Source organism: Chanodichthys erythropterus, chromosome 1, assembly GCF_024489055.1.
Source record: "Chanodichthys erythropterus isolate Z2021 chromosome 1, ASM2448905v1, whole genome shotgun sequence".
Classification (NCBI taxonomy): domain Eukaryota; kingdom Metazoa; phylum Chordata; class Actinopteri; order Cypriniformes; family Xenocyprididae; genus Chanodichthys; species Chanodichthys erythropterus.
This window is the reverse complement of record NC_090221.1, coordinates 3782022-3796786: the sequence shown is the minus strand read 5'-3', so window position 1 is coordinate 3796786 and position 14765 is coordinate 3782022. Positions and strand designations below refer to the sequence as shown.

The 14765-nt window shown below is 35.4% G+C and overlaps 1 protein-coding gene across 4 annotated transcripts in view; it reads left to right on the top strand.

Annotated features, from left to right (window-relative positions):
• fam13b (family with sequence similarity 13 member B) overlaps positions 1-14765 on the top strand; it is a 62602-nt gene that overhangs the window by 3828 nt on the left and 44009 nt on the right. For 3 of the 4 annotated variants that reach the window (XM_067385128.1, XM_067385136.1, XM_067385112.1), the window contains exons 2-5: positions 3490-3588; positions 8828-8986; positions 9527-9707; positions 12552-12761. In XM_067385128.1, the coding sequence (XP_067241229.1) occupies positions 9557-9707; positions 12552-12761 (361 nt within the window). In that variant the 5' untranslated portion in view covers positions 3490-3588; positions 8828-8986; positions 9527-9556. The remainder of the gene's footprint in view (positions 1-3489; positions 3589-8827; positions 8987-9526; positions 9708-12551; positions 12762-14765) is intronic. The other variant, XM_067385120.1, reaches the window with a different exon arrangement.

Here is a 14765-nt window from a genome sequence, read left to right as displayed (position 1 = left end):
GATTGGTTTATAGCAACACACCAATGACTCACTAAGAGACTAGGTACAACCCTTTTGGACCATGTGCCTGGTGCAGTGACCATTATTTCCGTTGTTAAACTAGCAAAAGAGAGTCTCTCACGTCTCCTTACACTTAAACTGACAAATTCACAGAAGTGTATCTCAGAATGCCCAAATTAGTGAGTATCCTAGTAAACAGTCGGTTATGGCTTAAGTGAACGTAAACAGTAGAGCAGTGGTTCCCAAACTGGGGTACTTGAGGTGACAAAAGGGGGTACGCGAACAAAATGATGGGTAGTTCATTTAATTCTACCTTAAAAAAATATTAAAATTTGAGCATGTATTTCTAACTGCCAAAATGTCATAAATCCAGTACATTTAATCAAATTACCTCATCATTTGCAGTCAAAAATGACTGTATCCTCACAAGCAGCATGCATATGATAGATTGCGTGCAGAATCTGCTGCCTTAAATCGCGCTAAATTACTGTCGTTCTCGACAATATACACCTTTGTAAAAGTGGGGATAATGGATTAATTTCGATTTAAGACTCAAAGTTTCTCCGATACAAAAACATACAGGTCTTTATGTGAGTTCTTGTATGATGATAACGAGCAAGAATGCATTGTTCCCAAATATCCACATGACTGCAAACGTGACATTATTATACAACAGGTAAAAAAATAAAAAATACATTTTAAACAGTACTGTCTGTATTTACTCTATTTTGCAATGAAATAATAGTTCTGACAAAAGCCACAGCAGAACTACAACACACATCTGTTTTTCGCGAACAATTCTGCAGCTTTGAACGAATCGTGAAAGTCAGTGATTCAATGATTCATTCACAGCCACTTGCTTCATTACTGAATGAATGACTCAATGACTCACTCATAAAAACAGTGACTTGCTGCCACCTACTGGCGGTTTTAGTTTAATATTTAAAAGTTTTACTTAGTTTTACCATCATTGCATCAGTTGCATTTCTCAATTGAATTTTTTTTTTTATTTAAAACAGTTTATTTGATAAAGTTATTCAGGTAAAAAAATGCACTGGAAAATCAATTTAGGGGGCAAATATTGTCCCTTAATGGTAAAGGTGTGACTGCAGTCAAAGTGGAAGAGGGGGTACGCAAAAGGATGGTAATACCTTCAGGGGGTACTCCATGCTAAAAAGTTTGGGAACCACTGCAGTAGAGAAAGACAACATGTGTATCAGTATATTGGATCCGTGCAGCTCTTAAAGTGACAGCAGCCTAATATTCCTGCTGCTGTCTGTGTTTTTAATGTTAATCAAACTACAAAACAAATGACAAAGAATCCCTCTCTTATCTGAATAAATTTTTTGTAACTTTAATAAGGATTAACCTTTGTTTAATTTGTACAGTGAAGATTATATGCAGTGTAATTTTACATTTGATTACTTTATTCAATTTCTGTACCTGAAAACTACTGTTAGACCAAACTGAAAAACCTTAAAGCCATTTGTATCTTTGTTCTTTTTTATTAATGAGTTTTAGTTGTGTATCGATATTGGAATCAAGAATTGAATCGAGATCTTGTGAATCAAATTAAATCAGCTCATCTGTATCAATACCCAGCCTTAGTATTTTGGAAAGCCGCCAGAAAAGCCGTTGATTGCGTTAACAGCAAACGTGTCCAACAAATTTATCATAATTTGCATAGTGTGAAAGTAGCTACTGACTGCTTTTGTATACTATAAATACTAGGGGTGGTTAATCTGTCTGATTTCCCGATTCGATTCGATTACGATTATTGAAGTCCCGATTCGATTACAGTCGATTTTCGATTATTAACGATTCTCGATTAGCGATTATTGATTTTCCATTTCACAACAGTAAACGAAAATACACTACAAAGTGATTGCAGTATTAAAAAAAAGCTACTGAATTACTTAACTCTTTCATTGAGTAACAACAACTCAAAGCACTTTCTGTGTCTTGTAGTTATAACTTCAGAATTATTTGTATGTAGCTTATGTTCTGTAGAACACAGAAATGAATACATCACATTGTGTTGTGACTCATCAAGTTGAACTAAACAATAACAAATAAATGAAAGGCTTATTTCCTTTAGGAAGTGGATCAGAACCAACATACTGTAGAAATTGGACAATTTTCTTCTAGAAAGACAATGTGTTCAGGTGGAGGAAGACTGCAGGTTGCAGTCGAAACATGTCAAGGTAAAGAAAAAGTTTCGGTGGTTTAAATCGGCGCTTGTGACTTAAAGTCGAGTGCTTTTACTGTAATTTAGGCAGGCGCGCTCATAATAGAAGCGATTGAGAGCGCGGCTCATGGTTGCATAGCAACGACAGACGCCACTGGAGCGAAAGCGCATTGGAAAGGAGAATGCGGCGCGGAAGCGATATGTGAATGCCCCTTAGAACGGCGACTTTTTCTTTGCATATCAGACAGGTAGCAACTAGAGAATAAGAATAAGAATAATTTAGCGGGCCGGATTATGTTTTATTTTTGAGATCAGTTGCGGGCCGGCAGTTTGAGACCACTGATCTAACGTCTTTGCTGCTTACTTGGCGGCCACGGTCAGTGCAGCTGGCATCCAACTTAAAGGTGCATTGCTGCCCCCTACAGTACTGGAGTGTGAAACAGATTAGTGGGGAAAAAAAAACAGATGATGACTGCGTGCGTGGCGGTGGGTGGTGGGCCGGCCCGCCGGCCGTCCTGGAGTACCGGCCGTTCTGTGATTCTCCAGATCACACAGATGGCCAGTCCGCCCCTGGCTGGGTGGATCGGTTGGTTGCTCGTTCCTGGTTCTTCCATTTTACACACCTGCTCTGGCTGCCGTTACACGCGCTTGCTAACTGGAACTGGGCGCGTTCGTGACGTTCAACTCCCGGTCTAACATTTTTTACAAAATAAAATAATGCAAAAAAAATAAATAAATACATAAATAAAAAATCGATTTTTGAAAATTTAATAATCGATTCATACTCGTCCATAACATACTCGCGATTAATCAATAATCGATTTTTTTCACCACCCCTAATAAATACTGCTGAATTTATTTTGCATCTCTACGTCTTATAGGTCACAAGCAAAGACAGACATAGGCTTAATGAAGTTTTTGTCTTAAGCAGTTAATCTCTAATCGCTGACCTCTCTTTACTGAGTCCCTTTAGTACATTGTCAGCTGATCAGCTAAGTTTGCAGTTTCCCTTATTTCCATCCTAATGATTAGGGCAGCGTTCAGTGTTGCCATGGACCACCACACTGCTAGTCTGCCTTTTTACTTTACGCTTGAACATCCAGTGGTTTAGTATAACCTTCTGGAAATTTCCATTCCCTGCATATCTAGCTAGGACTCTTAATCAATAATGTCAATGTCAAAGACAAGCTCAAGTTGTTCTTTTAAGTGTCAGGACTCATCAGTTGTGTGGCCAGCTGGTTATTTATGAATAATTTATACGTGTCCTGATTTATTTATGTATTTATTTATTTGTGGATCAGATCTTATCTGTGATGGTCAGGCTTGATAGGATTTATTCTTGAAAACGACATGGCGTTTTTGAAGTCACATGACGACTCTCCATCCAGCTTCTGCACAAGGTGGGAAACTTTCTTTTTCTTATATGCAATCCGTGATATGTCCCGTGCACTTTGTGACATATCGCCTCAGGGTTTTTTGTCATTTGTGCGTTTATCCTGTTATGCTTCTTAATATTAAGTTACTTTCTCCTGCTGACGCATTTCAAAACTGAAACCTGATTCTGATAATTACACAAGACACACTCTGAAAAACTAATCTGAATCATCCATGCCACTGAGACCTTTTCGACATCATATTGTATGTTCATTTGTGAAGACAGCAGTAGAATAGTGTTCAAGTTTAAGTTTTAAGTTTTGGTGCTGCATCAGAGGTGCTCTGATGTTGTCATGACACTCAATGCATGTTGTTTTCTGTCTGGAATCAATACATAATGCAACACTGTCTTTGCGGTCTAAAGGGGTCTATAGATGGCTAAATGGATTCAGTATTCAAATAAATGAAAGAAAGAGAACCATTTGCAATTCAATATGCAAATATTTCAGTTAGGGCTGCACAATTAATCGAATTTCTAATCGCGATTATGATTATGGATGCCATGATTTCGTATTCATCCAAAGGTGCGATTACAACAAAAATATCCACTTACATTATTCTCTGTGCTTAAGAGGTGTGTTTAGAGCATGTTACATTGAGAGAGACGAATTACGACTACTTCAGAGTTCAAAAGGTCTAACTCGACACAAAAGGAACTACAAGTGACACAAGTCTACGCTGATTGGTCGAATAGACACAAAACACCAGCACCCACCATTTTTAAAAAACTATGTACACAGCCTATATATTTACTTCACGAACTAACTCTATAAACATGGAAAACGGTGATGAATGGATCTCTCAAACTTGTGCTAAGAAAATCCAGCACGGACCATGTGAAAGGAAACATAATTATGTAATAATGTATAATTATGTATTTCTGCTCAACTAGCGACATTGGGCATCAATCACACGGCAAAAGCTAGTACTTTTTCATATACCACTTTCTTTGTATAATAATGTATTAGACAGGACAGCTAAAAAGATCATAAACGAATGAAGACCGAGAATGCAAGCACTGTGTGCTCAGGCTCTGTCTGAGCTGTTCTCAGCGCTGTCAAAATAAAAGTCAAAACAAGCACAGTTTACACTTCAGAGCTCCTACTGGCGGTGCGAGTGCAACCAGGAAAATGGCCCTAGGGGAACATAAGTTCTCTAGGAACCACCCTGGTGGCTATTTCCTAGAACTAAGTTCCTAGAACAATAGGGGCTTTCACACCGAATAGTTCTAGGAACTCAGTTATAGGAAATAGCCACTTGGATAGTTCCCCGAGAACTGATTTCTCCCCTGGGCCATGTTCCTGGTTGCATTCGCACCGGGAATAGTAACTCTGAAGTGTCAGAGAACGGCGTCTTTAAGCGCTGCATTTACAAATGCTAAAAAAAAAAAACGGTGGCTGGAGGATGCCATGATCGGAGCTATGTTTGTTGTGTGTAGTGGGTTTCGTGATAATGGAGATGGAAAGTAAACGCACAATTTACGCGACTGAAATAACAAAAATTGGGGCTAAGAGACGAAATCTCCTATGACAACTTTCAGTAATCCATATCATCAAGGCTGAGAAAAGAACATAGATAGGTAAATAGATTATGTGTAAATCCATCTCCATTATCATGAAATCTACGACACACAACAAACATAGCGGCGATCACAGCATCCTTCATCCACCGTTTTTTAGCGTTTGTAAATGCCATGCTTAAAAACACTGCACTCGGCCGCTTCAGAGTTCCCATTCCCCATGTGAATGCAACCAATAACATGGCCCGGGGGAGAAATTAGTTCCCGGGGAACTATCCTAGTGGCTATTTCTTATTACTGAGTTCCTAGAACTATTCGGTACAAAAGCCCCTTCTAAAGTAGGAGCTAATTTATTTCCCCCAAAGGAGTTCCTAGAACTAAAATCATTCCTAGTTCCTGTGGTGCGAACATGCCAAAATCTGGGTACTCTGGCCAATAGTTCTAGGAACTATGAAAAAGTTCCTCCGGTGCGAAGCCCCTAATATGGTGCAAAAGCCCCTATTATTATTATTATTATTATTATTATTATTATTATTTGAATAATAATAATAATAATAATAATATGTATATGTTTTACTTTTATTATTATTATTATTATTTAAAGAAAAAACAAACCAATGCATAGTTGACATTTGATGCTTAATGCTATAGAAAAGCAATAAAAAAATGTAGGAAGAGCGTTTTCAGCTTGTTTTTTATTTTTACATAAATATATGGCTTGCATTTGCTTCAAACAATGGTATAAAGCTATTCAAAACAACATCCAATGTAATTGTAATAATCATAATTAATAATGACAAATACAATTTCACGGAAATAATCGACAGTTATGATTTTTGTCATAATCTTGCAGCCCTAATTTCAATAGATTATCACTGCTGGTTCAAAACAAGTTTAAAAGGAGTTTTATGTAGTTTGAGGTTGAATTGCATTCAAATATGTAGAAGAGAAATAACAACTAGAATTTTAATGCAGAGTTACCTTGCAATATTGTAAAATTGGCTATCAAGGATTTTTACTGCTAGTGCCATAAAGAGTTGTATATCAGAATTTGAATAATTGCATTCAGTCCAGTACCACTGATTGCCAGGTACCACCTACAATAAAGTGCTTTGCCTCAATTACAGGGAGAATGCTTGGATCTAGTTTTATTTTAACCTTGAGATCCTCCTAATTGCACATCTTTATAAAGATATCCACAGTTATTAATTAATCATTGGCAGTTGAGATTTGACCTTTGTGCTGTAAGTGGGCAGATAATCTCCTTGTTAGGTCATCTTCAGGACGCTATTGTTTTAGGGAATGTTCTGGAATGTTTGAAGCCGCTCTTTGTGTATCTATGGCATACTGGGTCTACAAACCCTCCTTGTGACGCCAAGTAAGCAGTAACCATAGTGAGACAACTAAGCTTTGCAAACATCATGTCACCAGGGAGATGCTGAGAGATTTGCCTGCAGAAAATTCCAGTATCGTTTCTTTATGTGTTCTCCAGAGCTCTGAGGACTGAGACTAACAGTCTAAGTGCTGAGCCACGTTTAGCTTCTCCAACAATGGGGAACATTGTGAGCGAAAGGTCATCATGTGTGATATGTGGGATTAGAAGCACATCTAGTCTCAATTGTCTGCAAACTAAGACATCTGCTGTTAGGGATTGATTCACACATCATTCGTTTTCGGGACATTTTGTTCCTGTTCCACATGCCTGGTGTCGGGCAGCTAGTCGTGTCTAAAGTGGTAAAGAGGTCTGTGATTTGGCACAGTGAAAATGCTCTTAACATCTCAAAAAGTCATTTGTGTAAGTGATAGTACAGGTAATGAACTGTAACAGGGTGTATACATTTCAGAGGGTTCATCCTGGAAGATATTGTGTAGATGGAGTTGAGGTATAGTACTTATCAAAAGTTTGCTTGTTTTTTAAAAGAAATTAATACTTTTATTCAGAAAAGGTGCTTTTTTTTTTTTTTTTTTTTTTTTTTATAATAATTACAAAATATTTCTATATCAAATACTGTTCTTTTGAACTTTCTATTCATCAAAGAATCCTGAAAAAACTTATCATGGTTTCCAAAAATATTAAGCAGCACAAATGTTTTCAACATTGATAATAAGATCTGTCTCTTTAGCAGCAAATCAGCATATTAGAATGATTTCTGAAGGATCATGTGACACTGAAGACTGGAGTAATAATATATTGAAATAGGAAACAGTTATTTCAAATGGTAATAATATTTTGCTGTATTAATACTTTTATTGTATTTTTGATCAAATAAATGCTGCCTTGGTCAGACTTTGTTCAAAAACATTTTTTAAAAAGTCTTACCAACCCCAAACTTTTAAACAGTTTGTGTGATATTTTTGAATTTTTTATTTCCTGGTTTATACTCATAGAACCAGTTTTGAGGAAAGTTGCTTTTAAAAGTAATGCACTACAATGTTGCATTACTCCCTAAAAAAGTAACTAATTGCATTACTTTTTATGGAAAGTAATACGTTACCTACTTTTGCGTAAGGCTGGGCTTACTTGTTTGTTTTTAATAACAAAAAAGTAATATTTTTGGCAAATGCAAGACCCTTTCACACCAAAAATTAAACAAATATGCCTCAGGCTGAAGGAAATGCAAATTCACGTCTGTAAAGTAGAGGGTGCAGCTCAAACAAACCTTTCAGCTGTGCTGACATTCTGGATCACAGGAGAAAAAAGTTCAACACTTTTTCTTCAGCAAAAAAAAAGAAACACAAAAGTGATGTTTAACTAAAGTCATTTTTGCTTATTAGTGCGGCTAAATTGGATCATCGAAGGTCAGCAGCAGCTTGATAAAATGAGATTAAATACTTAAAGTATATTTAAATTATATGACATTTAATTATTGCATTTCACAATTTTTATTAATTTTGAGGAATACTGAATCTGTTTTTGTGCAAATGAGATGCGTAAATGCCTGCTCACATTTAGTCCAGAACGGTGGTTCCCAAACCAGTCCTGGAGGACCCTCAGCACTGCACATTTTGGATGTCTCTTTCATCTAACACACCTGATTCAACTCGTCAGCTCATTAGTAGAGACCTGAAGTAGGTGTGTCAGGGCGACATACAAAATGTGCAGCGCTGGGGGTCCTCCGAGGACAGGTTTGGGAACCACTGGTCTAGAACTACAATAAGATCGTGTTCACACAGCCCACACAACGCCTCTGCACTTGCTCACGATTCCTCTCAACATGGGGACAGTAAATGGGAAAGCAAACTTGCATTACCTATTTGAAAAGGTAACTCAGATATTTTGTTGTAAATTGAAGAGTAATGCATTATTTGTTACTTGAAAAAGTAATCTAATTATGTTACTTGGAATCCGTGGAAATGCTTGGAACATTCATTAACATTCCATTTTCAAGAAAAAATGAAAGTGAAGCATCAAGGCTCTCAGTAGCATGATTGGAAACCTTGTTTGGATTAAAATTCCACTTAGTATTAAATGCTGTTCATGTGATGCCATATGCAACGGGGTGAGCAGATTGCTCGCTGTTTTTCCTCCTAATTGAGATTTAAAGTTCGTTTTTCAGATCGCCGATGTCCAATAACTGAATAAGTGGTTTGTAAATTTGGCCCAGCTAATATTAATCAGAGGGATTATTTCCATTTTAATGCATTTGCTGATGCTGCTGTTATCTTGTGTGTTTTATTTCCTCTAGCTTAACCACTAACGTCCTGAACAGGATTTGCGGTCCGTCAATGAGGAACTACAGGCTCATCTTCTGCCACAACCTGAAGCAACCATAGATGAATATTTCCTTTACTACTTGTGAGTGGAGCAGGAGATAAAGTGAACTTCTGGGAGTTTGTACAACAAGGTGAGACAAGAAGTGTATCACTATTGTCTTGTGAAATTCTTCTTTATGTAGTTGCAATTAAAACTAAAATGATGTGAGACCAGCTGCTGTTGTCATGAAGACATCAGCTGTCTTCACAAATCACGTTCAGATTGTGTGCATTTCTAAACATACTGAACACTAATCAGATCCAGTCGTAGATTTTTTTATCCCTTTTACAACATTAACAGCTTGTGCACTGTGACAGTATGGTTTGTGACTGCATTTGCATGTTGATGGCAGCCACCTGCTACCATCATCAGAATCGGCGTGCCGCATCTGACGATCTTTGCACGTGACAGTCGCTCTACTTGCTTACGCTCTCCTCATCTCTACACTCACACATGATAAGAACGTTCTCTTCCGTGATGGGAGAGGTCCCGCTCCAATTTTCAGTTTGTTTTGTTCTTGTTGTCCGGAGTTTGATGTTCAAGTCCACTCCCCACCCATGATAGCGTGTTTGTACAGGGAGGTGACGAGTCGGCCAGCCGACGTGACCTTGTTCTCGCCATCTCTGTGCAGACGGACTGAAGCAGCCAGGCTGTGGAGGCGATGAGGAAGAGCCTCTCTACTTCCCTCAGCGACTCCCTCAGCACGGCCAGAGTGTTTGGGATCCCCCTGGAGGAGGTGCAGCACAGTGGGCAACCAGGACATGAGGTCCCCCTACTGGTCAGGAGCATCGTAGAATACATTGAAGAGCACGGTGAGTGAGGGGAGACCCTGATGATTTATGATGCTTTCTTTCTGTCCTTTATTTATTTGTTTTTAGCTGTAGTCAATAGCAGCTTTATAGCAACCGACCATCCAGGGATAAGAACAAATTTAATCATATTTGCTAATTGAATCATGGTTTTAGGTTAATTTTGACCCATTTAGACAAAAAAGTTAACATTTAGAAAAGATATATATATATATATATATATATATATATATATATATATATATATATATATATATATATATATATATATATATATATATATATATATATATATATATATATATATATATATATATATATATATATATATATGTATATATATATGTATATATGTGTGTGTGTGTGTGTGTGTGTGTGTGTAAATATATGTTCAGCTCTGACTTGAAATGTAGATGACAATATCCAGAGAGTTGGAAATTGTTGTGGTCGTGATTCTTTTACAATCACATTTAATTACCATACCATAATTTAGGTAATTTTTAACTTTAGAAGCATTATAACTACTGAATCAATTTGTTTTTCAAATATACATTACCATTCAAAAGTCTAGGCTTAGTAATTTATTAAATTAGTACTCTTATTCAGAAACAATGCTTAAAATTAATCAAAAGTGATAGTAAAGACAGTTATAATGTTAGAAAAAATTTCTGTTTCAAATAAATGCTGTTCTTTTGAACTTTCTATTCATCAAATGTATCATAGTTTCTACTCTTTTCAACATTGATAATAATTAGGGGTGTAACGATACATCGATATGGATCGATGCATCGATCAAACGTCTAATGATATGATGCATCGATGCCACATTTATAATATCGATATGAGGTACCTTTATTTTGACACCCTCCACAACCTCACGTAACGTCCGCATTTCCGGTTTGGAAACATTTTGTATTTCTGAAAGCAGATGGGCAGGCAAAGAAATCCCACGTTATTTGTAAACTGTTGCCATCCATCATAAGCTTGATTTATTTTATCGTCATAAATGAACGTAATTTATTTTTATTTATTTAAAAAAAACTGTATTTTTTGTTGTAAATGTCCCAATTAGGATAGAGGGTGTGTATTATTAATAATAATAATAATAATAATAATAAAAAATTAATACTTTTTTTAAAAATAATACTATAAAAAAATAATATTTAATAAAAAAGTTCATGTTATCAATTTTGGTTGTGAGTTAATAAAAATATAACTCGTTGTATAAACCTGGCACATAATATCTAAATATCGATAAATCGATCGATATAGTCCTGAATCGAATCAAATCGTAATCGTATCGTGTAATTTTTTTGAGGTATTGGCAAGTCTCATATCACTGGCTGACAGAAATCGATATCATATCGTATCGTGATGAACTGTCCAATTTACACCCCTAATAATAATCAAAAATGTTATGAGCAGCAAATCATCATATTAGAATGATTTCTGAAGGACCGTGTGACGCTGAAGACTGGAGTAATGATGCTGAAAATTCAGCTTTGATCACCAGAATAAATTACATTTTAAAATATATTAAAATAGAAAGCAAATTAAAATTAAAATGTTTTAATGTGAGCAGAAGATACTTCTTTTAAAGACACTTAAAACATACAACAAACTTTTTCACTTAAAAAAAACAAAACTTTAAAGTAGTCATAAACCTGCAACAAGGTTATTTAACGAGTATATAGGATCAAAAAAGCATCTTAAATAATAATAAACTTGTGTGGATAGATTCTACATAAATGTTGTAACAACTCCTGCTTATTTAAGAAATATAAAAAGAGCTTGCAGAGCTTGATGTTTTTATCTGATAAAGCCAAAAATGTTGTTTGCTCTGTATGATAGGAGTGGCCTCTTTGAACTCCCTGATAAAAGATGTACTTCCTTTGATTTTGTAATAATACAGTCAAAAGTGAAAAGAGGAACATTATTCAGCCTGGAGCTTTTATAATGACAGTATATCATCACAGTCTTTCACCTATTAATTATCATCTGCATGTTGATATATAAATGCCAAGTCTTTTACGTTTTACTGTTTTTCAACTACTGGTATGAAAGTGCTCACATATCAAGCAGACTGTGAATATATTTGTAATTAATTTTTTGCCTTTTAAAGACATTGAGGACGGCAGCCTAATGTTTAAACTCTAGCACAGGCAGGATGTTGAAAATATGTTGGCAGGGTTGTTAAGACCTTGAAAGGGGTTTAGCTGCCGCTGTTGTTTCCAAACACCAGCTCTTCCTCTGTGAGTTCAGCATACTGACATTTCTCCTCCACTTTTTCATTTTGGAAGGATGTTTTTGTTCTGAGGCTAATTTAGACATAACAGTGAGCGACGGCGGTGGCTTCCCCTTATGCGGTGTAGACTCTTATATACACACACAGAGCTCCAGGGATGGGAACTGAGACAGACCAGCTAATGCTTATTTGCCAGTGGAGCTTCTGATCTGATCTGGCAAAAATCCGTAGTTTGTTTTAAAAGTGCTTTAGTCAAGAAGTCAGCCGTAAAAAAAGATCCATTATTGGTTTTATTCAAAACATTTGGGCTGAGAATGTAAACTAGTTCTGTGTGTGTGTGTGTGTGTGTGTGTATATATATATATATATATGTTATTTTTAAAAAGCAGGACTGTTTCATTAGCTTCATTGGCAGACAGAGAGAACATAGCTGATGTTATCGTGCTAACAGATCTGACTAAAGGGATTACGAGTTTAACAAGCAACTGCTCCGCTTAGTCAGCTGCTCTGTGCAGTGATTTAGCAATTAAAGTCTCTTCTATTTATATACATTGTTTTGTGAGCATGTTTCTCTTAGTGATGTGTGTGTTTGTGTTTTGTAGGAGGGCTGCACCTGGGTCTGTTTCTAGTCAATGGGAACGCAGAACGCGTGGAATGGCTCAGGCAGCGCTACGACAGCGGCGTTGAAGTGAATCTGGAGAAAGAGGCCGACCTGGCATCTGCCGTCAGCCTGCTACGCCTCTTCCTGCAGGAGCTCCCCGAGCCCGTCATCCCTGCAGGCTTACAGGCGCAAATCATGCAGCTCTATCAGGGTGGGTGAAGTTAATTTGTTAACGAAAAGTATGACAAAGTATGTTCGTCAACAACCTTTTTTTCATGACTATGACAAGATGACACCAAGGTCAATAACTGTGACTATATTCACATGCAATATCATAGACTAAATAGGATGAGACTGAAACATTCAAGATATTCTGGTTAAATGAGCATGTCGTTTAGTCAGTTGGTGTTCCTTCATGAGCCGCTTGCGCTGTTTACTAAATCTGTAATCAAAATCTGCGACTAAATCTGCACCTCAGTGATGAATTGTAATAAATCCAAACATGGATCTTGACTATATTTGCAATTGTTGATGCTGAATAAATGACCTTACGCAACGTCTGTGTGACAATGCAGTCTTTTATGCTGTTTTAATAGAAAAACATGGTAACACTTTATAATAACTCACGCTATGAAGCATTAGTTAAGCATTAGTAAATAGTTAATTCATCACTTATAAAGCATTAATAGTCATTAGTAAGCAGTTTATAAATACAGCTATAAATGCTTTATTGTTGATTTATAAGCATATCTATAATGTGTTTAATAATTGTATTTTCATACTTTATTAATAATCAGTTTATAATTTCTAAATTAAGTGTTACATTATTTACAAACCAGTTATTTAGGAGTTGTCAGTGGTTCATACGATCATTTAGGAAGTGTAAGTAAATTATTAATAAACTATTTAAATGTACATTTATGCATCTTATTATTTAGACATATAGTATTAATTACTTAGTGTGTTAATTAATGCTTTATTAACACATATTCCTACTGCAATTCATGATTAATTCAGGTAATTATAAAACATTTAGAAGTGGTCAATTAACTTTTTTTGTGAGCTCATCTAAAGTGAAGACTATTTATGCTTTGTAAAGCTTTTATAAATAAGATTTAAAGGTTCAGTGATCTTCTGCACTGCTTTTCTCTAATGATTTAAAGTTAGTACTGAGGTAGTTTATATGTAATATGTGTTAATAAAGCATTTATTAACACACTAAGTAACTAATACTATATGTCTAAATAATAAGATGCATAAATGTACATTTAAATATGTTATTAATCATTTACTTAAACTTTCTAAATGATATTATGAACCACTGACAACTCCTAAATAACTGGTTTGTGAACAATGTAATACATAATTTGAAAATGATAAATTGATCATTAATAAAGTATGAAAATACAATTATTAAACTCATTATAGATATGCTTATAAATCAAGAAAAAAACATTCATAACTGTATTTATAAATGGATTTCTAATGTCTTTTAATGTTTTATAAATGATGAATTGTCTATTTACTAATGCTTAACTTTATAATATATAATATATATAGAGAGTTATTATAAAGCGTTACCAAAAACATTAATGTAATTTGGAATTATTGGAATTACTATTAGGAATTTCACAGTTTTAATTTTTGAGAGAAGTTTATTGTTTTGCCTGTTTTCATAATGTAGAGAATGTTAATTTATATGATAAAAGCCTATAATAAGTCAGATGAGGTCAAATAAACCATGCATATGAGTTGACATTCTGTTGATTTTTGCTTGTGTGAAAGAGTGCAATAATTGTAATAAATTATGTAAAAATAAATTTCTTAAATCAAAAGTCGTTGCAATTATAATTTTGAGCAAAATAATCATGATTATCAATTTAACTGTTATGCAGCATGACAAAAATGCAACTGTTTGCATTGACTAAAACATTTAGATCAACTAAAAAACATGAGAAGGTTGACTAATTATGATAACTAAAAAGTACATTTGACACAGGACTAAAACTAAGACTAAATTTAAAAAATAGCTGACAAAATTAACTAGAAAATATAAAATAGTTGTCAAAATCATCCCCGTTCACACGGATCTGCGGAAACAACTAAAAACGCTATATTCTGTTGCCAGGCCAGTAGTTGGCGATGTCACTTTGTAAAGAAACACCACAAGCCTAATAATACACACATCCATGCCGTCACTGTTTTCACAAACGTT